This window comes from Periplaneta americana, chromosome 13, assembly GCF_040183065.1.
Source record: "Periplaneta americana isolate PAMFEO1 chromosome 13, P.americana_PAMFEO1_priV1, whole genome shotgun sequence".
In the NCBI taxonomy this organism is placed as follows: domain Eukaryota; kingdom Metazoa; phylum Arthropoda; class Insecta; order Blattodea; family Blattidae; genus Periplaneta; species Periplaneta americana.
Genome location: NC_091129.1, coordinates 135,066,168 through 135,091,646, shown reverse-complemented (window position 1 = coordinate 135,091,646; position 25,479 = coordinate 135,066,168). Strand labels below are relative to the sequence as shown.

Genomic DNA, 25,479 nt, shown 5'->3' with positions numbered 1-25,479 from the left:
TTCTCCTTGTATCCGCATGTTTCTTGATCTACAACACAACAGCTAAACATCATTTGCTTCATACTTGTGTCCATAGTACGTTTTCTGTTCCTCTTCTTGTAGAATTGATATAGATGTAAATTTAATGAACTGAACTTGCTATTTATTTATTTTTTTTTATATCTTCTCACCATTCGTGAGCTGCCACAAGGGACAAAGAGTACGGTATTTAACCATAGAAATTTTTACAAGTTCATGAAAAACCATTAATTTTGTTTTAACAATTAAATTCTTACAAGTACATAGCTGCAAATAATTTTTTTTTTGAGATTAGTGGAAATATACCTATTTTTAGAAAGGTAAGTGTTACAAAAAAGTAAAAAATGCTACTTACTGTAACGGTATCTACAATTGAACCAGACTTGTAAAAAATTCCAGCTACACGGCAATATCAACCATCCCAATAACAACCTTACGGCAAGTCTAAGAAACTAATTTAAATTGTTCTAAGGAAAACTTGATTTCTTTGTATTTATGTGTTTTCAGATTGAAATTGTATTCAAAAGCTAAAACTAAAATTTAATATCTCTACCAATTCATTAAGGATACTCAATTCACTTAATTATGAAAGTATGTAATAAGCAGAACATATTTATGGGTCTAAATTAAGCAAAATATTTTTGGGGGTCCTCCAACATGAAGTAGGAACTTTAATGGGTACGTGACACTAAAAAGGTTGGGAACCACTGCTGTAGAGAAATTTACCAACAGAGTTATTGCCCAGGGTGCGCCATAGGAGGCTGATCTATGCGATGAGATAAGATGATGATCGAGATTTGTTGGAATGCCACAGGGGAACCAGAGCTCCCAGAGAAAACCCCTATGTTATCTGGATCACAGGCTTGCCCAACACAAGTTATACATCAGGGGTACTCTTGGAATCGAACCCAGGTTCATAGGAAAATATGGGTTATTGATAGTTGTAATAGAGAAGCGTTCTGAAACCCTCAAGGAAATGGAGAAATAGGAAGGCCAGAACAAACATGGAGATGAACAGTTATTGAAGAGATTGATGCAGAATAGAACCCATAACACTTTGTGTATATTCTGTGACGCAGCCGGCATTTTGGGAACCTTTCCAGACTCCAATTTTCTGGATGAAATTGTCTTTATTTGAATATTTGATGTCATAGTTCTCATTAGTTAATTTAAAAATAATTAATGCAAAGGAGCTCAAAATTTCAGAAGATCTTTTATATTTTCTTATAAATGCCTGTTTAACGACTTAATTTTGAAACTAATCTAATTTCCATAATCCAATATGTTGCTTTGTCCATTAGCTTATTTCAAATGTATTTATATTAGAAGATTGATGTTTAATTAATTTTTTCTTCCTCCGGAAAAATTATGCTCTTATTTATCCGTAAATTAGGAACTTATATTTCCTCGACAATCTCTAAATTTATTTATTTATTTTTCGGAGCATCAGAATCTTTTTTTAATTGGAAAGTAAAAAGGTAGTAACTACTACTACAGCCTGCCAAAAAGTACACTATAATGTGCTGTATGTATTTCTGTTGTTAAGTTAGCAATGCTGTCAACAAGTTACTCTATGTTGGCAACATTGCCTTGACAGTTGGCGTGAAGAATGGAAGGATAAGGATTTGTTTACACTTGACGGCGTCTTTCTGTAACGTGAGAGTTTTTAGTGTTACAGCGTATTGACTGAAATTTCTGAATTAAAAGCAGCAACAGATTATATCAATATGACTACAGACGAAAGAACTATATTCGCAAAACTAGAAGCTTTGAAGGAAATTAGGTGAGATATAGTCTCCACCCTTATTTACATACCGGTACCGGTAGACCTGCTAGCTTTATTACGATATTCTGTTGATGCTTATGTTTACTTTAATATTCATTATGGTAATATTCGCCAAAGTGTTAAGTAATTATGGCTCTTTGGTGTGGTATTATTGGCCTAGGGAAATACTAGTAGTGGCAAAAAATTAAATTCTCCACACTGTTCATCCCATGAAATTACTGCGTTAGGAAGGAAACCTATAATATTCCAGAGAAAGGTAGGCCAAGTGATACGTGAAGGGGATGCTTTCTGACATCATTTTTGTCATCAAACAAGCACTCATGAAGTTGGTCCGTGTAACCCATTCCGACCTCGGTTATTCTGAAGTAGGCCTATATACATGTGATTCACGATAGTGTTATAAATCAGTGAATAAGAAGACTACTTAGTATTTTCCTTGGGACAGAAATACAATACAAATGGAGTAAAATTTAGTACTATATTTTATCGTGAACCAAGTTTGTACACATCGTGGATCGTTGTGAAATAGCTGTTCCTCTTGTGGATTTCTTCATTGTAGGCCTATTTGTGATTTTGTCATGTGTATTTAGCTGTTTTACTTTAAAAATTTACATATCTCCTGCTGTGATTCTTGATTCATGTGCCGGTTTCAAAGTAGATTTTCCATTCATATAGTAGAGTAGGTAGATCTATTGCTAATACATTATATAATTTTAATCTCGTTTGTTATAATACTTATAATGTCGTGGAGGGGGTTGATTTAAGTTTCTTTATGGGTTAGAGTCGGCCTGGTTGGCGCAGTTGGTATAGCATTGGCCTTCTATGCTCGAGGTTTCACGTTCGATTCCGGGCCAGGTTGGTGTGCTTAAATGCGACAGGGTCATATCAGTAGCTTTACTGGCATGTAAAAGAACTCCTGCGGGACAAAATTCTGGCACACGGCGACGCTGATATAACCTCGACAGTTGCGAGCGTCTTTAAATAAAACATAACATCTAACATTTTATGGGTTAGATGGGTTGAATGAGGGAAGGTAGGTATCTAATGCTGTTGATTTAAAAATTTAAATTATAGTTTATTTAACGACGCTCGCAAAAGATTGCATTTTTACTGTTTTACTGTGGAAAAAAACAGAGAATATAACATCCCTACCTAGGGTGCTTTTATTGACTACAGTAAAGCTTTTGATTCAGTAAGTCGAAAATGCTTTGGTCTATACTCCTTATGTCCTTTGCACCGTGTGATAAACAAATGTTGGTGAGTTATGAGCTGCCCACAGAAACAAATTGTCTTTCATTCTTTTAATACGGGGGGGGGGGGGGAAACCATTAAATTATTGTTCTAAAATGAGGAGCCATTTACTCAGAAACTACTTAAAATAAAGGTCTGAAATTTTGTATGCTAATGTGAACTATATAATTCTTCAAAATGGACTCCAAAATACACAATTCGGTTAATATTCAACTGTGTTCATTAAAATTCATAAAATACAATAACTATCACAACAGTTGTATGAACACACGTACTTGTCGAGCTTCTTTAATTGTTAAAATCAGACATGTTTCGTTGATTGCATTCCCATCATTAGTGATGGCAAAGACATCGATTTCAGATGTGTATCTTCCTGTCTGACATGATGTGGTCAGTCCATAGAATATGAAAACATACATTATTATGTATGTCCGCCGAGTTAGCTTTGTGGTAGTGCGTCTGTCTCCAGACTAGCTGTCCCGGGTTCGATTCCCGGTGCGGTCAGAAATATTACTACCTCAGGACTAGGAGAGATGGCGGTGCACAACTTCTAATCACTAGAATGTGCACCAGTATGTCTGGGTTAAATCCCAAATCTCTCCGCAGTGCATATGAAGGGAAGGCATATTATGTCGCTGTTGATAGTGATTAGTCCGTCGGATAGGGATGTTAAGCCTGGCGGCCCCCTTGATGCTATTTGACAGGATGGGTTTCTTCTTCTCCCTTTCTCACTTTCACCATCATCATCACTCATTGCCTACAGTACACTTACATGAACACTTACACATGCATAATGTGGCCCGCCGGAAGTGGTGTGCAACTTGAAAATGTGTCACAGTCCTGCCATCTATCCATAGTATGTGGAACCCGAATCACGTTAAGTGAAGTGGGTAGGCATTAGACATACACGTTATTATGTTAACATTTGTCGTTGAAATCTTAAGGTAAAATAATAAGTATGATTGGAATTTACTGCTATGTATATCCACATTTATTTTATATTTTTTGCTGTTTACTATCCCAGTGTTCACATTACTTCATTTCACAATTTGTTACAGAGCCAAAACAATTCAGTTGGAGAAAATGAAGCTTCGAATAATTCATGAAGTTGAAGCTACAGAGCAGGAAGATAAATGTTTGTCCGAATACAAACAAGAAATGGATCTTTTAATGCAAGAGAAAATGGCTCATGTGGAAGAACTGAGGCAAATTCATGCAGATATAAATGCAGTGAGTAATGGAATTACGTAATGTTCAGATTGTCATTTTGTGTTGTACTCGTAATTCTCTATATGTTCGTAAAATACATCTCTTATAGCAAGTCTTATCGTGAGTTCTGTCACATGTTCAAATCGCTGATTATACAACAAAGCACATCCTGTGGTTCGTGGTTTGCTGCATGTCATAAGTTGAGAGAGGCTATTGGAGAATATTAAACAATATTATCTGTCAGCATTCAGTAAAGTAGTAACATAGAGTGGCAGTTATTGCACTGCATAAATGCAAGCACAATATTTAAGCTGTTAAAACCACTAACAACGAGAAATAAATTATGTTTCATTCGTTGCAGTACTTTGTGAAATAATAAGTGTCAAGATTTTTCACAGTTATATGTTTTCAATTATCTGGGTTGTGAAATATCTTATCAAAATGAAAAAGATGTGAACAAGAAAATTACCAAATTTACACAAATTCTAGGAATAGTAAACAATACATTAAGAGCTAAATTAGTACAAAAATCTACAAAAATAAAAATATATAATACACTATCATTACCCTCCCTTCTATACGGAAGCCAGATTTGGACATTAAAGAAAAAAGACATGAACAGAATCAAAGCAACGGAAAAGAAATTTTTCAGGACAGCAGGATATACTCTTTTAGACGGATAAAGGAATGAAGAAATTTTAGAACAATTGAGGGGTGTTTTCACAAAACTCGTTATCTACAAAATCTTCTTTTTTTCAAGACAACTCTTTTCTAAAATACACAACTGTAGATACCGAGTTTTGAAAAATCTCTTTTACTTCAAGATCAATTTACTGATATACTTACCAACTTTAGCTTAATTCTGATAACACCATTCGATTCTCCTGACCCAAAAACATAAGGATACGCTAAAACACTCAAAATCGAAAAAAATGTAGATAACGAGTTTTGTGAAAACGCCCCTCAATTAGAAGTAATTAGGGTCAGTAGAAGAAAAAATCAGCAGATACAAATTAAATTGGCTAGATCATGTAAGAAGAATGGAAAATTCAAGAATCCCAAAAATTATGATGCAGTATAAACCTAGAGGACATTGTCGATCAGGAAGACCTTTTAGAAGACTGCTAGATGGGGCCGAAACAGGTCTACAGAGGCCTAATTCATGAAGGATGATGATGATGATATGTATTATGTAAATGAAGAAAGGAAAGTTATTTTTTGGTTTTGATGATTTTAGTAGTGATCAAACAGCAATTCCGTTATCACAACATGTCTTCAAAAATCGAACTGGATTGCCTAAATTGTGCAAACAAGTTGGTGGCACAAACATAATGATGAAACTGCAACAATGTCAGGGCCCAGCTAAAATCGAAGTGTAAGCAAGACTTGTTTGTGCATTGTTATACACGACAATGATCTTGGCTTTAAAGATTAGTGTAGATCACATTAAACAATATAAAATAATTCTTTCAACATTATCTGTGCTTTTATATGTTTCAAAATTAGCTAAATGAACAAATACTCTTGATCAAGAAATAAAGAAAGATTCCCATCTGTAGTGCCAACAAGGATGGAGCTGTAACAACAGATCAGTGGCTACAGTAGTGAAATACGAGGATGATCTTATGCAGCTGTTTGAACTGAAGATCTAACATATGGATACGTGAGACATTGGAACTTATAATAGTGCATAGGGCTTCCAGCTGCTCTTCAAGCTACTTCATTTGTTCAGTAAAGTCTCATTTTACAAACCTATGGATCAACAATTGGCTCTCTTCCGACAAAGGAAAAATTTTACAGTCTGTACAAAAGAAACCAAATGAAGGGTACACGGGAATAACGATCAAGGTCCATTTTAGAAAGTTTCGAGAAAAACGAATTTTAGAGTTTAAGCACTTAATACTTTCTTATGTGTGTATTTAATAGAAATTGACGTAGTGGAATGTCAAGAACGATGATTTCGCATTACTAGCTAGACCACATGATAGTACTTCCTTTCCACTATAAGGTAGCATTATTAACTCAATTTCGATTTTTGATGGACCTTGATCGTTTTTCCCGTATACCCTTCAAATGACCTGGAAATGTACAAAAACTTGCCCAGACAGGTTCAAACATTTTTAACAAGAGCCAGAACAGGTCACATTGTACACTCAATTTTACCTACACCGATTTCACATTTCTTATAATCCTACTTGTCTGTGGTGTAATAATCATGATGAAGATCTGGAACACATTCTTCTATACTGTCCATCCATAAACCACAAAATTAAAATCATCGGTACCAGTTGCAGAAGACACAGCCCTGCAGTATAATATATTGACTACGCCCCAACTCTGGCTACTAACAACAGGCATCTATAATGAACACCGTTCAAAATACCCCTCATTTCTCGTGAAAAACAACAACTGAATAGACTACAGTGGACTATAGTGGACTTTATGTTGTCAGCAAACAGCTGGATACATTAAGAAGATTGATTGATGCTTCATTTGTTCAATTTGGTCCTCTCTCAGGCAGATCTAGTTTTCGAAGTTTTATAGGAAAAGATAACTGACATAGGATACTGCATGAATCACATTGATGACTTTCATCAACATCTAGATCTTTTGAAAAATAACTTTGATCAGTTTTTTGGTTTGAAGTTGATAGAAAATTTATCAGATTTCAGTGATGAGCATCAACATCATAATAAAATACTCTTAATTGACAAGAAATGTTCATACAGAAGACTCTATTATGAGATCATTGATAATGTAGAGCTAAAATAAAGCAAAGATTTTAGAATGTTTCACAACTTTCATTGCTCTTGAGACTCAAAATAGCTTACAGAGCATTCATCCAAAATCCCAGAAGAGTCGTCTTCTCATCTGAAGGCATGTTGCTGATATCATTTTTAATTTACACGACAGAAAAGTGATCGTTTGGTGATTTATTGATATGAAGAGTTTCGCAAGAATAGTATTTATGATTTACTGAAATAGGCCTAATTGTGTGTGGCACATTTGAGTGATATGAATTTTTATGGTGACTATTCCTGCTACTAGTGGATACCTAGTCATCGTGGTATATCTGGAAACTAGAAAGTCGATAATATTGCAAAACAGGCAACATATTTGCAACCAAGACCTCTTCAAGTGATATCTCTATCCAATGCTTTTGCTTCAGTAAAGTCTCATTTTACAAACCTATGGATCAACAATTGGCTCTCTTCTGACAAAGGAAAAATTTTACAATCTGTACAAGAGAAACCAAATGACCTGGAAATGTACAAAAACTTTCCCAGACATGTCCAAACATTTTTAACAAGAGCCAGAACAGGTCACATTGTCACTCAATTGTACCTACACCGATTTCACATTTCTGATAATCCTACTTGTCTGTGGTGCAGTAATCATGATGAAGATCTGGAACACATTCTTCTATACTGTCCATCCATAAACCACAAAAGAAGTAAATTAAAATCGTCAGTAACAGTTGCAGAAGACACAGCCCTGCAGTATATATTGACTACACCCCAACTCTGGCTACTAGCAACAGGCATCTATAATGAACACCGATCAAAATACCCCTCATTTCTCGTGAAAAACAACAACTGAATGGACTATAGTGGACTTTATATTGTCAGCAAACAGCTGGATACATTAATAAGATTGATTCCTGCTACTAGTACGTCAAGTGGAAAATACTTTTTGGCCTTAAAGAGAATGAAGACCCATTTACCGGTATGCAATTCACACAGTAAAAACAGACCATCATTCTGTCGCTGCCCTCCACTGAAAAATGTGTTGCTTTTAACATTAAAATTAGAAATTACATTTTACGACAATGTCATTGATGTGTATCCTAAAAAATCAACGCATCTAACTCTCATATTCGTACAAGAAATTACATTATTAGGCTGTGATTGTGTCAGTGTAGTAACAGTTGATGAACAACGCTAAGGTCGAGGATGCATCAACAATCAGTCACCCTCTGCAAGAATATAAACAAATCTGTGACATCACATCTCTTTCATGGCAATCCAAACATAAACAACAGCTGTAATTTGATTCCATATGAAATCTCAAATTATATTTAGGAATACAAAAATAATGATGTATAAAATTCTTATAAGGTCTGTACTATCTTACGCATCTGAGACTTGGCCATTGTCGAAGTCAGATGCGACATTATTATGTACATTTGAAAGAAAGATTCTTAGGCAAATCTTTGGACCAGTTAGAGAAAACGGAACATGGAGAAGAAGATATAATTTCGAACTGTACAGATTATATAATGAGCCGGACATTGTTAAATTTATAAAAATAAGAAGATTGGATTGGGCCGGGCATGTTGTGAGAATGCAAGATGATAGGGTTGCGAAGAGAGTTTTTAAATTTATTCCGATGGAAAGAAAGAAGGTTGGGAGACCGAGATTGAGATGGGAAGACTGTGTGATGGATGACATCAAGACTTTGGGTGTTAGAAATTGGAGAAGTTTGGCATTGGATAGGGAGGAATGGCAAAAACTTCTGAAGAAGGCCAGGCCCTTGAAGGGCTGTCGTGCCATTGGTGGTGGTGATGATGATGATGATGATGATGATGATGATGATGATGATGATGATGATGATGATGATGATGTAATTTGATTCCTGAGCCAGGTAAAGTATAATATACTATAATTGATCTCAGTTAAATTGAGAGGTGATGTAAACCACCCTCAGTTGTGGTGGGGGGAGTGATATTTATGTTATAAATTCTTTTCAACTTACTTGAGACAGAGAGTAGATAATATTTATACATTTTCCAGGTGTAATAGTTAATTTAGAGACTTAAAAGTACCTTTATGTCTCGAAAGACGAATTGTCCCTAGATAAATTATCCTTCTAAAGGTAGTATGTAGAGGGTTAAGCTTGCAGTGTTTGTTTCCAAATCTGAAACAATTATGCCTCGCCATTGCCAACATTTGTGATGGTTTGGTTGGGAGTGTCGTATCTTGGTGTAACAGAGGTGTATATTTGTGGAAAGAGTGTGAAAATGGATGAAGTGTTATGAAAATAATTTTAGACAAAGTTGTGAAGTTTCTCTACAAGACAATGTTCAAGAATCAACATCAGTTGTTTATAGGGCTTGTCATATGCAAAAGTGACATAAGGACAATGTTCTGTAGTTTATTTTGCACAAAGATAGGCCTTTTCAAATTCAAATTTCAATCTGCTTGCTTAAATAATATGGTTCACTTTCCTGTTCACGACACAGAAACCTGAAGAGTCCAATACGTGCATTGAAATGAGCAGTAAGCAATTTATATGTAAGTATCAACACATGACATTATTAGCATTTGGCCAAGATGTTTGAAGGTTTGTATGAAAACTAAAGGAGACTATTTTGAATAATAATTGTGTGTTTAGTGTATCCTTAATATTCTTGGTAATAAATAGACTGATGAGTTCTTTCATATGTTGCAATTTTTTGTTCTGCTGATCCTCTTTTAATGTTGTGACAGAACTTGTGATAAAACTAGGTAAAAACTGTAACTCTGGATATAGCCTATAGTAGTATTATTGTTTACAGAATGTTACTATTTCCTTGATGTCCCACTGCCAACAGGTTCTGTTTAGAGGACAGACATTCCTCGAGAATGCTGCCCACTTCAGCACAACTTTTAAGTACTTTGTAGAGTAATAACCCATCATGAGAGGTTGTTAAACTGTGCTTTTATTGAAGCGTGTAGTTTTGCATTGTATATTGAGAGGTCACGACATTCGATACCCAATCCCAGAACAATTTTTCCCTTGAAATTATTCAAGTCTGCATCACGGGGAGCTATACCTGAAAGTCAGATTTGCAAGAACCAATATCTTCTTCTGTCCCGAACTCTTCTTCCATTTATTATTCCTTCCAGTGAATCCTTCAGTAGGTAGTATCTTCTCAACCAATTCCTTTTCCTCTTCCTGATCAGTTTCGGCATCATTCTTTCTTCACACGTTCCATTCTTCTCCATATCCACATTTCAAATGCTTCTAATTGCTTCTCTTCACTTCACCGTAATGTCCATGTTTCTGCCCATACAATGCCACACTGCATACAAAGCAGATTTCTATATACATAGGAACTTAATAATAAGGTAAAAGTGGCGTCATCAGAAATCAGTGGAATGTTTTCATTTCTGAATGTATAAATCAGATATACATAAACAGCCACCAGTGTGGCTCAGTCGGTTAAGGCGCTTGCCTGCCGGTCTGAAGTTGCGTTTGGGCGTGGGTTCGATCCCCACTTGGGCTGATTACCTGGTTGGGTTTTTTCCGAGGTTTTCCCCAAACGTAATGTGAATGCAAGGTAATCTATTATGAATCCTTGGCCTCATCTTGCCAAATATCATCTCGCTGTCACCAATGTCATCGACGCTAAACAACCTAGTAGTTGATACATTGTCGTTAAATAACCAACTAAAATAAAAAAAAAGATATAACTATATAAAAAAGTATTACCTCGTTTTAACCGTGACAACGTTTTTTAGTTCTTTTAAGCATTCTGATTATTGTATTGTGTTTGTTTTGTGAAGGATTTTAGATAAGGGCGCAAATAGCCATAGTAGCTGATGCGCCCTTTTTAAACTCCACTAACTAACTAAAAAAGTATTACCAATAAATGATGCTGCCAAGTAACATAATCAAGCGTAGATATTTGCATATAAAAGGAGCTGATCTGAAAGATAAAAACTGGAGGTTTTCTGAAAACAGGTAAGAAATTGTATTCTAGTTATCTGGAAAATTGATGAAGGAGATGACACTTTGATGACAGTACAGTATTACTTCAGTTTGTTTGTAGTAAATAAATATATTATTTTCCAGATACTCCACTTCGCAACTGTTCCAGAACCCATAGTTTGAAGTGAAATATCTTTGTCTTAAAATTATAACTTTTGCAGATGGAGAATGTTATAAAGCAAGCAGAAGAATCACGTAACAGAGCACTTGACACAGCCAAGCGTATACATGAGGAGTATCGGCCTCTCAAATTAGATATTGATCGTATGAGACGTGAATACTTGGGATTAGAGAGACTTCCAGAACTTCATGAAGAAGAAGGCGATTTGATAACACCAGAGTAAGATTTGAATATTTGTTAGATAAAATATATGAGCTTCTGTGTCTGTGCTACCCTTACCTTCACTGTCACACACACCCTCTTATGGAATTAATCATCACACCATTTTCAAATACGAAGATCATACTGAAAATCATGAGCAACAATTTTTTATAAACCAAATTAATTAATTTTTTGAAAATCAAATACATCACCTTATTTTTCAGACTTTTCTTTATTTTTGCACATAATCTCCATTTCGATACATTTTTCACAATATTGTTGGAGCTTGAAAATTCCCTTATGATAGAATTCTGTTCCGGTACTGTGAAAATGCTGATGCATTTTCTTGATGTCCTTCATCATTTCGTAGCTCTGACTTTGCATACCTTTCTTTACAGCACCAAAAAGATGGTAAATGAAGTGTGCTAAGCCTTGGCTGTAGGCAGGATGCAGAAGAACTTCCCATCCCATTTTCTTAATTTCCTTCATGGTGTGATGACCATTGTGTTGTCATGCTGCAGGATAATCTTCTTTCCAGGACATTAATCACGCAATGCTTGACGAACTTATGAAGTCTCGTTGACGTACTGAGCAATTCAAGAAATTCCACCATAATCACTCAGTCTGCATCCCAGAAAACGAAACTCATATATACGAGGGTCATACTGTAAGTCATGAGCAACAATTTTTGTATAAATCACAATCTATTAATTACGAAAAAACCAAACTTCATAATCTAATACTATAGACAGCATCATAAGTTATGACGTCATTACCTTTCATCACGTAACCACAGACAGCTGATACAAAATGGCTGTAGCTGATATTCGTTCCATCAGCATGTGATTGAATTTCTCGTTAACAAGGTAATCTCTGCTATAGAAATTCACCAGAGACTTCAACGTGCACATGGAGATGTGTACATGGGTGCCAACAGTGTGAGAATGGCACCACCTCAATTCCCCAACAAAAAGAAGACCAAGACACTGCTACCAGTTGGAAGACTTATGGGCTCCGTTTTCTGGGATGCAGATAGGATGATTCTGGTGGAATTTCTTGAATTGGGCAAACCCTTGATGCTGCTCGGTATGTCACAACATTCCATAAGCTAGGTAGGTAGTGCATCCTGAGAAGAAGATCATCCTACAGAAACAACACAAGGCCCTACACTCCTCGTTACACCCTGGAGGAAATTGGGAAAATGAGATGGGAAGTTCTTCTGCATTCCACCTACAGCCCGACTTGGCACTCTCCAATTATCATCTTTTTGACACTAAAGGAAGGCATGTGAAGTCAAAGCAACGAAATGATGGACATCAAGAAAGCAGTGCATCAGTATTTTCACAGTACTGGAACAGAGTTTTATTGTAAGGGAGTTTTCAAGCTCTCGCAATGTTAGGAAAAATGTATCCAAAAAATGAAGACTGTGTGCAAAAATGGCTGCAAAAGGGTATTTGTCGAATTCAGGGGGGAGAGCCATTAATCCTTCCCATTGAAGGCTTCAAGGAACCAACCTGGACAAATACCCAATGTCCCATCCCTACCTTCCCGTGGTGCAGCTGTTAGTAAGCATGATTTTACAAGCTGAACTAAAGGGAGGGGCTACTCATCAATTAGCACTGGTCAGCTTGATGAGTTAATGACTGAATTTGGTATAATTTTCCTCTATTCAACACCTAATTCCCTCTTTACCCTTTCCTATCCAGTTCTCTGACTGAACTCTTACTTTCTTCGACCCTGATGGTATTAGAGCATTCAAGGCCTAGAGGTTCATTTCACTTTCCTTCCTACCCTTTCTACTTTTCTGTTCCTAGTGCTGATCTGCTATGGCACTAAAATCGTCCTCCAGTGTCTTAAGGAGGGAAAGCTGGTGATCAACAAGATCTCCCAACTAGGTCTATCTAGTAGACCAGTTGAACAATAGCAGGTGTGGTCCTCCAGACATTCTGGGGGTTGTGTGTGGATGAAGTAGCCACCAAAACGTTAAAATATGGTGTTTACTTAAATCAGCTACAACTTGCCATTTAACCACTCCAAAAGAATTGTATTCCAATGGGTACCATCCCATTATGGAATCCTGGGAAACGAGAATGTTTTAGCAAATAAGGGCAGCACTGCTACTTACAGACCTGTTACTAAATCTACGTATTACTCTGTGAAAAGATTTATTAAATCTACATACTTAGATTTCAACAAACAAAATTTGATAACACAATCTCAAGAGAAAAAATGGAACTCTCTGCATCATAATCCACAGTTAATTCCCGATTTACCATGGAAATCGTCTATAGCTGCATTTAGATTGGCAACAAATGGCCATGACTGTTTGGCCAAGCACCTGCATAGAATTGGAATATATCAGTCCCCTAACTGCCCATTGTGCAACTCAAACCAAGAAATGGATTCGGAACACCAAAAAATCTGTGCTTCAGTGGCTGACCATGATAATATCTTTGAAAAATATTGGAGTGCAAGAGGTCAAATGACTTTATTGTCAAATGCCTGACATTAGAAAACAACATGTGCAAAAATAAAGAAAAGTCTGAAAAATGAGATGATGTATTTGTTTTTCCAAAAATAAATTAGCCTGATTTATAAAAAATTGTTGCTCACAAGACTTTCAGTATGACCTTTGTAGATTCTTGGTGAGTTGAGAATATTGACATTGATTATAATGTAGCTTAAAATGTCAGTCATATTCATCGTACAATTTGTAACTATTTGTTTTCATACATCTAATTTTCCAAAATAAAAATCTTGTTGCATGTGTGTGATACTGATAAGCAGGGAAAGGATTTATATGTAAATACATATTTACTTATAAAGCTAATATAATTTATATTTTGCATTATCTTTATGTTTCACAATGTGTAGGGTTGAAAAATCCTACTTTTATTTTCCATATTTTTCCATATTTTAGAGTTTAGTACATATTTTCGTTAATTTCCATATATTTTCCATATTTCATATAAAACAGTCCATATTATATTAGGTTTAACAATAAAACAAAACAAAATTCCATTAACTTTTAAAAATACATTTCAACAATAGAGATTTAAACACATGTTCAGTAATCCCTTTAACATCAGAGTTATTTGAAAATTAGCAGTCCTATCAACAATGGGAAAGTAAGTTACAAGACTGTATTAATTTAATTTAAAATTTTTAACAGACTTCAGTTGTGCAGCTCAACAGTTAAATGCCAGTCAGAGTACACATAGGTTCAGTTTTGTAAATCATACTATAAAGACGGTAAATATGCCAAAAGTACGTCATTCAGTCAATTTAAAATCAAAACTAACAAGTTACATTTCAGAATTTAAAGAAGATGGTTTATCAACTGACAATAAAATATTATTTTGTAATTTGTGTCAGTGTGCAGTATCATCTACACAAAAGTTCCTGGTGCAACAACACATTACAACTAGTAAACATCAGGCCAACAAACAACTAAATTCCAAGCAGAGACAATTGTTTTTAACACAACCAACAACATCGAATGTAAGATCTGAGTTTAACATCGACCTGTGCCGTTCTCTCATCTCTGCTGATATTCCTCTCTACAAACTAAAGAATAAGGTCTTCAGGGAATTCCTTGAAAAATATACTCAACATACAATCCCGGATGAGTCAACACTTAGGAAGACGTATGCTCCATCCATCTACGATGAGACAATACAGAAGATAAGAGATGAAATTAAAGATAGTTCAATTTGGGTTTCCATTGATGAGACTCCCGACAAAGAAGGTAGACTTGTTGGTAATGTAGTTATCGGTTTGTTAAGTGAACAATATTCTGAACGAATTCTTTTACATTGTGATGTTCTAGAAAAGTGCAATAACAAAACTATAGTTAAACTGTTCAACGAAGCTATGGGTATCCTGTGGCCAAAGGGTATTATGTACGATAATGTGTTATTCTTTATTAGCGATGCTGCCCCTTATATGGTCAAAGCTGGACAAGCATTATCTGTTGTATATCCTAAATTGACTCATTTTACTTGTGTGGCGCATGCATTTCATCGTGTGGCAGAAGTGGTCAGAGACAATTTCCCTAAAGTAGATTTGTTGATTTCATCAGTGAAAAAAGTATTTCTCAAAGCTCCCAGTAGAGTTAACGTGTTGAAAGAAATGTACCCCGAAATTCCACTGCCACCAAAGCCAATTTTAACTAGATGGGGTACATGGCTAGAAGCAGTTGAATATTATGCCGAACATATAGACTCTATTAACAATGTTCTCCTTGCATTGGACTCTGAAGATGCAGTCTCAATTGATACTGCGAAAACAGTTACCTGTGACATAAGTGTGAAGAATGACTTAGCTCACATTCAGCATACATTTTCATGCATCATAAAAACGCTCAAAAGTCTCCAAAATAGGCACCTTTCACTATCTGAAAGTTTTGAAATTATAAATAGTACTGTGGAACAACTGAATCGTGGTAGAGGTAAAGTTGCAGATGCAGTAAGAGCTAAGGTGGACACTGTACTTTCAAAAAACCCTGGATATGAAGAACTACAAAAGGTTGTTGCTGTGATGAGTGGTGAATCAACAGTGAAGATTAACTTGGACTTATCCCCAGCAGACATTGTGAAATTGAATTATGTACCAGTTACTTCTTGTGACGTCGAACGCTCTTTTAGTCAGTATAAATCTATCCTCAGAGACAATAGAAGAAGATTCACTTTTCAGCACTTGAAAGAAATGTTTGTAACCTATTGTTATGGTAACAGACAATAAAAATTGTGTTTTGTTGAAACTACATTGGAAGATAAGGTACGTCCATTATATTTTTTGTTTAGTTTGATTAAAATGTACCAATATTTAACGTACATAGTCATTTTTTTATAATTTTAAGTCCATATTTAATTCCATATTTTGGTAAAAATCCATATTTAATTCCATATTTTGGTAAAAATAACTACATATATATTTACATATTTCATATATTTTTAGTCCATATAAATCCGTTCCCTGCTGATAAGTTATAGTTTTAAACAAATTTCTCTCATCTTTATTATCTTGGTAGTTCACCTTCCTTTGATTAGTTTATAAGTGGACTTTTGGGTATTCCACCATTATGATAAGGCTCATGACAACAATCACCTCCTACATAATAGCCAAATTGGCTAGTCTCTTATATGAGACAACTCATCCTGCCCAAGGTATTCCGTGGTTTTCCTCAGGTGTAAGACAAATGTCGGGATGAGCCCTATAAGAAATGGGCCACGGACCTATATGCCTTTCCCCATATATATTCCCCTTTATTATAAACGACGTATGCCCTAGTTCAGAACCTATAAAGTGTCTATTAAATATACGAGGTCACTCAATTAGTCGCAAATTGAAAGGACAGAGACCTCTCAAATTGCAGATTTAGATTTCACGGCGCTTCTTCCGACAGCCTTCACATGCTTTGTCATCGAACAACAGATGACAGCGTCTTGCCATCCTAACGGCAAACACCAGCCAGCTCTTCCTCTTCCCGTTCCGTGATCACTTGATCAAATCTCAGTCCCCCTCGCGTATGTGGTACCTAAGAGGTTACGTCCAATTTCGGCTTTCCCTTCAAAATTTTCTAGAGTTCCTTCAGTGGAGCAGCGTAACCCGGAGTGAGACTAGTGGCCAACAGGCTTGGAGCTCACATATTTAGTTTTGTACAGCCCCAAACCCCTTGCAAGGACGCATTTTGCGTACCTTTTAAATTTGTCATCCCAATTCTCTTTCGATTTTTCGATTCCACCATTATGACACAAAAGTCTGCTTTTGAGAACATTTACTGTGAAAGCCTGAAAACTTGTATTGATGTAGTTTGCTAGATAACGAAGGTTAGGAAATCACTGTGTTTCCTGAATTGATTAATGAACTTTACAGCTACTTTGAGAAGCACTTTAAATCAGACTGGCGTCCAGAAATGCGGGAGGAAGCTACTACACTTACTTCTTTAGCATTAGCTCATCAGGGAGCTGCTTCAGCATTTCTTGCTCCCACACAACCTCCATTGCAATTGGTTGCGAGCTCAAATAAGCCTGAACAACGTCCTATGCCACCAGCACCAGGTCCTGCTCCAACATTTAGGTAAGAAAATGAAGCTAAAATGAAATTTTCAGCAAGTGAGAATTACACACTTCAAGCTTTTTCTGCTTATATGAGAGATGTGATTTCTTTTAACAATAAATATTGATATCGTATAAAGAAAACAATGCTGCTGTTTTGGAATTTATTATTTTTTTTCCAGTAACTAAGATTTTTGGAGTTGTGATATCAGAATGAAATAGTATTTACTGTTAGGATATAAAAATACACAAAACAATATTGATGGTATTTAACAGCAATTTCATATGTCATAATATTCAATTTTACATGAGAGCGAAAAAATATTTAAATATCTTCTTGTAAAGTTTGTATCCATGCCTAGACATAAGATGTGTTTACAGAAGATTCGGGAAGTCTTTTTGTAGGGATAAAGTGAAATCTCATTTCGTTTTTTTTTTACATACGAAATTGCTGTTCAACAATATTGATATATAGGGCCTATGTTACTCAGTAAGAACTTAATATCATTTATTTTATTTAAAATATCACAGTCATAAATATATTCATATCAGTTTGCACGTTATGCATGAATACATGTTTATAATTTTTAATTATTACATACATACATATGTGTTCTGCCCAAGCAGGTCTTTCACTACAAACCCAGCATTCTCCAATCTTTCCTATTTTCTACCTTCCTCTTAGTCTCCGCATATGATTCATATATCTTAATGTCGTCTATCATTTGATATCTTCTTGTGCCTCGAACTCTTCTCCCTTTCACCATTCCTTTCACTGCATACATTAGTAGGCAGTTTCTTCTCAGCCAGTGACCCAACCAATTCCTTTTCCTCTTTCTGCACACTTGTATTCTTCACCTGACATAATTAGGATCATTAAATCCTGATGTTTGAGATGGGCAGGACATGTAGCACATACGGGTGAATCCAGAAATGTATATAGAGTGTTAGTTGGGAGGCCGGACAGTAAAAAACTGGGAGACAGATATAGATGGGAGAATAATATTAAAATGGCTTTGAAGGAAGTGGGATATGATGGTAGGGACTGGATTTATCTTGCTTAGGATAGGGACCGATGGCAGGCTTATGTGAGGGCGGCAATGAACTTCTAGGTTCTCTAAAAGCCATTTGTAAATAAGTAATTTAAGTAAAGAATAATTATTTTAATACTGTACAATATTATTACTTTGATTTCCAAATGTGGTAAACTAAATTACAAGTCTTTTTGAATTCGTGATAGTATAGCAGGGTCGAATTCCATTTTTTTTTATCTTTCTCTGGGATACCATAATGCTGATCTGTCCAGTTACAGTTGGAACACTTCCCACATTCTTCCAGATATGATCTATTGTATATGTGTCTTCACTGTCCAGAAGGATCTTTAAGTCTTTGTTACCACAATCCGTTATCCCATCACTTTTAGGTGATGTGGCATTGTTTCAACGAGTTTCCGACCTTGAAAGGTACATTACTGAGAATCGTAAAATGAGTTTTTAACTAATATGTTCTCTTCTACGTAGCAAACCATAATCTCAGCAGAGTCCACAAAGCACAAAAGGCCAGACTGATGGAGTGAGAACATTTAGCTGTGGCATAATAATTTCTTCCAAATTTTGAGATAAATACTTCCTTCATTGTTTTCTAACTGAAATAAATGTACCTGGGGCTATGCAGACAGAATGAGTACCTTCAGCAAGAGGAGAAGTATTTTGCAGAGGAGTCTGGAGGTATATCGTTCTTCCTGGTGATCTATTGATCACAGATTGTTTATGGTTACTACTTCAGATATGATTGTGAAATCTTCCCAGTGACAGAGCTCATTCATTTCTTAAGTATTGCCAGATTATCAAGATATGCAGGAGAAGAAAAATTGAATTGCCATTGTGCATCTTAATGTGTCATCACAGATCAAGGTAAACTTTGTCCTTAAATGCAAATGTTTTTGTGTTACAGGCAACAACCACCACCAATGAAATCGTGTTTGAGCTGCCATCAACAAATTCACCGAAATGCACCAATCTGTCCATTGTGCAAGGCCAAATCCCGTAGCAGGAACCCAAAGAAACCGAAGAAAAAAGACTGAAATATGGATAAAAGTGCAAGGCCACTTTATTAACTACGCATTTATGGCTGCAGTCAGTGGAAAACTAATGTAATGTGTGTTAATATGTTTGTGAACCTCTAAATAAAATTGTCATCATGATTTGAAAAATGTTACACATCATCGTATATATGGATTGAGAAATCCATTTATATGTGCGCTGTAGGGTAAGTTTCATTATTAATGAACGTATACATATTCATGTTTTGTAATGTTTCACATATGTTAAGCATTATACAAAGTTTGCCTCAGAAGTAGTGAGAATTTATTTTTTTTTTAAATTGAACATACAATTAATTGAATGTGCAGTTCTTTGAAATATGCTTCTTAGGAACACACACAATGGTTTCAGCTGTTCTTTCATTATTGCTAAAAATTCTGGAAGTCCTCTTTTTAAGCTATTGTATATTTGCACTATGTTGTTGTATGCTAATGTTCGTTCTTCACTTTTCTTTGGATGAAATAAGTTCTATAAAGAGTTACTCTGTTAGATAGCCAACATTAAATCTGCACATGAGAAGGATAAATTGAAGGCAATAAAATGTTGATTGTTAACATAACTTAAAATATTAAATTAATCTTTCAGTTTCTTTTTAAAAGACAAAAAAAAAAAAAAAGAAAAAAAAAAGCCAAAATGGGCACTTATTCTACATAACTTTAATACAGACATGCTCAAAATGGTAAGCTGGGGTAATTCAAAGAAATGCATCCCGCAACACACAGGTTATGTGCTTGTAGGATGGGAGGCAATTTCAAGAAAGAACTGTAGCAGCGCCGGATTATAGTGTTTTGCTGATCAGAGAGATTAAGAACACCCTTCGACACAGACATTGCTAACAACAGTAAGCTAAATGCCACCACTGTCTCGAGTAGTCTAGTCACGCTCATCAGTAGTATGTAGTATACTCCTTTCTCCTCTTTCCAGGGGTTGAGTTAAAGCTACAGTTTTGAACACCTCTGCTTTAATATATTATGTTAACCCGGTAGTGAAAGACATTTTGCCAAACATACTCATGATTCACATTCTGTTGTCGGCTTCAGTAGCATAGTCGGTATAGCGCTGGCCTTCTGTGCTCGAGGTTGTGCGTTCGATCCCGGCCCAGATCGATAGCATTTAAGTGTGCTTAAATGCGACAGGTTCATGTCAATACATTTACTGGCATGTAAAAGAACTCTTGCGGGACAAAATTTCAGCACACCGGCGACACTGATATAGCCTCTGCAGTTGCGAGCATCATTAAATAAACTATAATTTGAATTTTTTAATTTTTACATCCTGTTATTAGTTTGTCCATAAAGTTTTTTTCGTTTGATTCAACATTTTCAACCTATTGGATAGATAAAGATAATCTTCTATTTCTTCATCAGGACGTTTTTGGCGCAGTCTTTACATAAATTCTCATTATGCCCAACATCTCTGTTACAGCAAACCTTAATTTTTATTAATTTCCGTCTTATCTGCAATCATTCTGATGGCAGTACCTTCATTGAAAAGACTCGAAATTATTATGCTTATTTAGCAAAGTTCTTCACTTACATGATAATAGCTATTGTAATGCTGAAGTGTTGTCACTTAAAACAAAGTATAGATTGACAAATCCAACTGAAACCCTGACCGAGTTACTAATAAAGTTTTATGATTTCCAGGTTTATATATGAATAATTTTTTTTATATTTCCTTTATCGATAGTTTGATTTACTTCCTGTTTGGCTGAAACTAACCGTAGCCTACTCCTTTTGATTTTGCTGAGCACTGGTTGTCTTGGGGAGGAGCAAGTGAGAAAGCACGGGGGGAAGGAAGAGAGCACTATGTACTTGCAGGTCCACTCACAGTTTGTCAAACCTGCTAACAAAAGCATTAAAAGGTTGACTAGTTGCCTGCAATGCTAGCATAATGGAACCTTCCTAGCCGACAGTCGAGGCAAAAATGAAGAATCTGTTATTGTGGTAATACTGGAGAGTGGTTCTTCTATTGGTCGCGATGCCCACAAACACCCTCTCAGATATTTACGTGGTGATTGGTGACTGAATGACGAGGAGCGAGGGAGAGAGAAGAAAGAAAGAGATTCCAGAAGTTGGCGTGTTTTACGGGGTTTCACTTGAAATTGTCAAACTATAATATAGGTAGGTAATTCGCATTACTTCTGTGACAGATCTTGTACATGCATTTTCAGAATCTTTTGATGATTGAAGGAATGTATTCTCTCTAATGTATGAATGAATTAAGGATGTTCCCTGACTTGTACAATTTCATATTTGAAATTTAATAAATACATGTACCGGTAACTGGAATAACATATACATTTAATTCAATTTATTATTTACCATGATGTTTATCATGTACATTTCTTTCTGTACTGTTTACAGCTTAAGTATAAACATAATATAATGCACATATTTGCACATTGTATAACTGCTGACACATTTTTACTTGAAATGAGTTTACTGCATATAAGGCAAGAATTTCAATAATTACATGTCATTGAATGTTCATCTCTTTCTCATTGAATGTATGTCGCATTACAACAGATTATGAGCTATTTCACTTAGTATGTCATGTAAAGTAGTGTGATACAAATACAAAATGACAAAAGTTGTACATTGCACATTGCACAAATGTATGTTCAGTATAGCACCATTAAGTGCACTGAGTAAGTATATACTTAAAAACTCTTTAATTCGAAGTAGCTGGGATAAAAAAAACTTTTTATTTCGACTTAACCCGGAAGAAGGCACAGATGCGTTATAACATGAGGAGGCGCATGTTGTCAAAAAAGACTGCGCTACTGAAAATACGTTATTAAGCTCAACTTATTGAGTTTTGCTTGAGCATTTTGTCTCGTGATATTATTTGCATTTTAAACTTTACAAAATTTTTTATAATACAACCTTGGAACATTTTACTACATTTTTGCATTACATTTTTTTTCTTCTTCAAAAGTTAATTGCATTATTAATTTTTCTTTAATGCTATAATCTAAATTGCAACAACAAAATGGTTGAATTAAATCCCTAATACAAATGGGGAAAGTATCATAGTGCTTTTTATAAAAATTAAGTAACTGAACAAAAAAAGTTCTGCAAAAGTGAATATTACAATATTATGTTGAAAATATGAAATAATATGTTTTACATTTCACAATAAATCCAATCTAATATTACAGAAGTAATGTTAACAGAACTAATAGAGTTACACAAAGGATATGTCATTATTAGACATCTAAACTATGCATGCATTTATGCTTTCAAAATATGCTCTAACATTTCGAAAATATGCACTAAAAATTTTAATTTTAGGCTTATGCATTTAGTATTTACATTCTTCCTTAGACATCAATCCGGTCATTGTAATTTGATTTACAGTACACAATGATTATTTTCTTCAAATGCTCAGGGGTAAGTTTATGATGTTTATCATTTAACATAAGTTTGTATGCTGGGAAGGACCTTTCCACGTCTAAATATGTTGTTGAGCAAAATTTTGAGGAGTTTCAGAGTAAACTTCAGAGTGCTCCTTTAGAGTATGCAGAAAAATTAAGTAGTAAATTGTGCACTGTTTTAGGGAGAAATCCTGACATTAAAGTTTTGTGTTCTATGGATAAATATCTTCAAGGTTTACGTTGTGCTTCCAGAAGAAATTTCCGCAGAGCTAGTAAGCTAGTAACCGATATCTGTCTTCGAAATACAAAATAATGTTACACATTAAACATACTTCAATTGTATGAAACACCATGAAGTTTTAAACTGTGAAATAATGAACAGTTCCAGTTACTTGTTACTTTTGAATTAAATGGTTTTGAAACGAGTTTTTACTTTAACAATATTTCTATCTGACACACACATGTATGGTAAGTTAGAAGTCCTTTAAAAGCCGTTTGTAAGTAAGAATAATCAGTTCTGCACTAACTGATAATTAAAGCCTGGATTTATATGCATTATAAAGTAGTATTGTTACTTCATATAAACTTAAGCATGCCTCCATATGCGTCTGATGTCAGATATTTTTCGATACTTAGCCATGGTGTAAGAAGCAATGGATATTATGTCCATCACAGAAGCCTTTAAAGAAGAAAAAAAAACAAGTTTAAGCTCATTGTGACTTGAAAAACCACTGTAATGGTAACTTACACTTGTATTATGCTTGGCATATGTTCAATAGGTGGTTCCTTGCCTTCTTTAAGTGTATTATTAGATAAATACCAGTACTGAAAGATTTAAAACTCATAACATTGTAAACTACGTTTTTCGTAAATGTATACCACTCCTACCCAAATATATTGAATGTCATTTTTAGCTTACAATGCACGTAAATCCAGGCTCTACTGATAATCTTTTTCTTCTAGCTTTGTACTTACAAAATGATAATTTAAAAAATAGGTCACCAATTTCAGCAATAAGTAAATGGTGCCATGAAATTGGCAAATACATTGTTATATATTTTACAGTGTAATGAAACTGGTACTAAGTAAAAATGTTTCAAATTAATTCATATTGGAGTGTTTTGTGTTCTGAAATTCATAAGCATCCCATCCCTGCAGTTGAAAGAGTTCACAATCTTCTTCGATCCATTTCACCCTTATTGGTCCCAGTGCAGTAGAAGTAACTTTTGAACTTGCAGCTGATTTGAGTGTTAAAAGCAGCTTGCTATGCCTTTTTTAATGGCCTTTTTGTAATACTCTTGACATGTGTTCATCAATTCTGAATGTTTAATCTTATTTTTTGAAGTTAAAATGTGTTTGTATTTTTCTTAATTAAAATGTGTTTGGAAATAAATGACTGTCACTGTTTTAATTGGCTAACCCACCAAAAAATTAATGTAGTTGAAAGAAGTCAAAACTACTGAATCATTTTTATCCACGTTTATGCATTGGCATTCATTGTTTTCATTTATATTTTTATTTAAAAATTGAAAGAAAATAAATAGATCCAATTACTAATGGATCGTAATTTTGATATATACGGTACCAAAGAGCCTTAATTTTATGTAATAGACCTGGTATATCATGTGCATAATTTCCTGACAAACTGACTCATGAGTGCTAAATGGCTTCGTTGCCAAAGTCCAGCATTAGATAACAGATAATTTGATAATATAAATTATGGAAATGCATAAACCCAAGAATGTTTAGAAATCAATTTCTTTATACCCTTTACAATGGGAAAGTAAAATTAAGCAAAGTTTATATGCAGAAGATTTGTAGCTTGAATTTTTTTCACTGCTGGTAATGAACAGGCTACTGATACCTCACAACATTCTTCAATTTCATCTTCAGCTAAACTATGAGGGAAAGATAACCTGAAGCATATACCCCTTTGGCATCATCATAAATGCCTGAATCCATTTGACTGACAAGTTTAAAAAATATAAATGAAAATGATAGTAACATTAATCATACATAACCCTTGAGAGCAGTATATCCTCCACCTCCCCTTTTTTCACCTGAGACGACCCTCAACCGAGTGGAAACATCTACTGATGATGGTTATGGTGAAGATGGAGCCAAACTTTGAAATGCTGTGAGTTTCCTATATTCATTACCAGCAATGAAAATAAGCCCAAACTATACATCTTCTGAATAATCTACTATTGCTTCCATTTACAACAGAGTGCATTTAAAAATATTTTTAAAACTTCAGTATAACAAACCGAGATTGAATTGAAAGACAAATTAGCCTATGCTATTTGAAGTTTAGCTTTTGAATTTTACACACCAATATTTGTTTATTGTGGGAAAACCTGTATGAATGGTAATAAACGAATATTCGAAACCTGTATATTGATAAAATTAATGCAAACTCCATTCATGATTCTGGTGGGAGGGGAGGGGGAAAGAAGAGAGGAGTCTGCCTGGGTTGCAGTCTTCATAGCGCTGGCCTTCTGTGCTCGAGATTGCGGGTTCGATCCCTGCCGAGGTCGATTGGGAATGACCGCTAGATGGCAGTATAGTGAAATTGATAAAATTTGTTACCTTCAAGGTCT

General features: G+C 35.1%; 1 protein-coding gene across 1 annotated transcript; it reads left to right on the top strand.

The window, feature by feature from the left end:
- Window positions 1-1,615: 1,615 nt before the first annotated feature.
- Window positions 1,616-24,272, top strand: LOC138712455 (zinc finger C4H2 domain-containing protein). The gene is made up of 5 exons (XM_069844280.1): window positions 1,616-1,801; window positions 4,114-4,285; window positions 11,179-11,357; window positions 17,217-17,420; window positions 19,352-24,272. Exons 1-5 carry the CDS (start codon window positions 1,746-1,748, stop codon window positions 19,479-19,481), a joined length of 741 nt encoding a protein of 246 aa, XP_069700381.1. The 5' UTR covers window positions 1,616-1,745; the 3' UTR covers window positions 19,482-24,272.
- The last annotated feature ends 1,207 nt before the right edge of the window (window positions 24,273-25,479 follow it).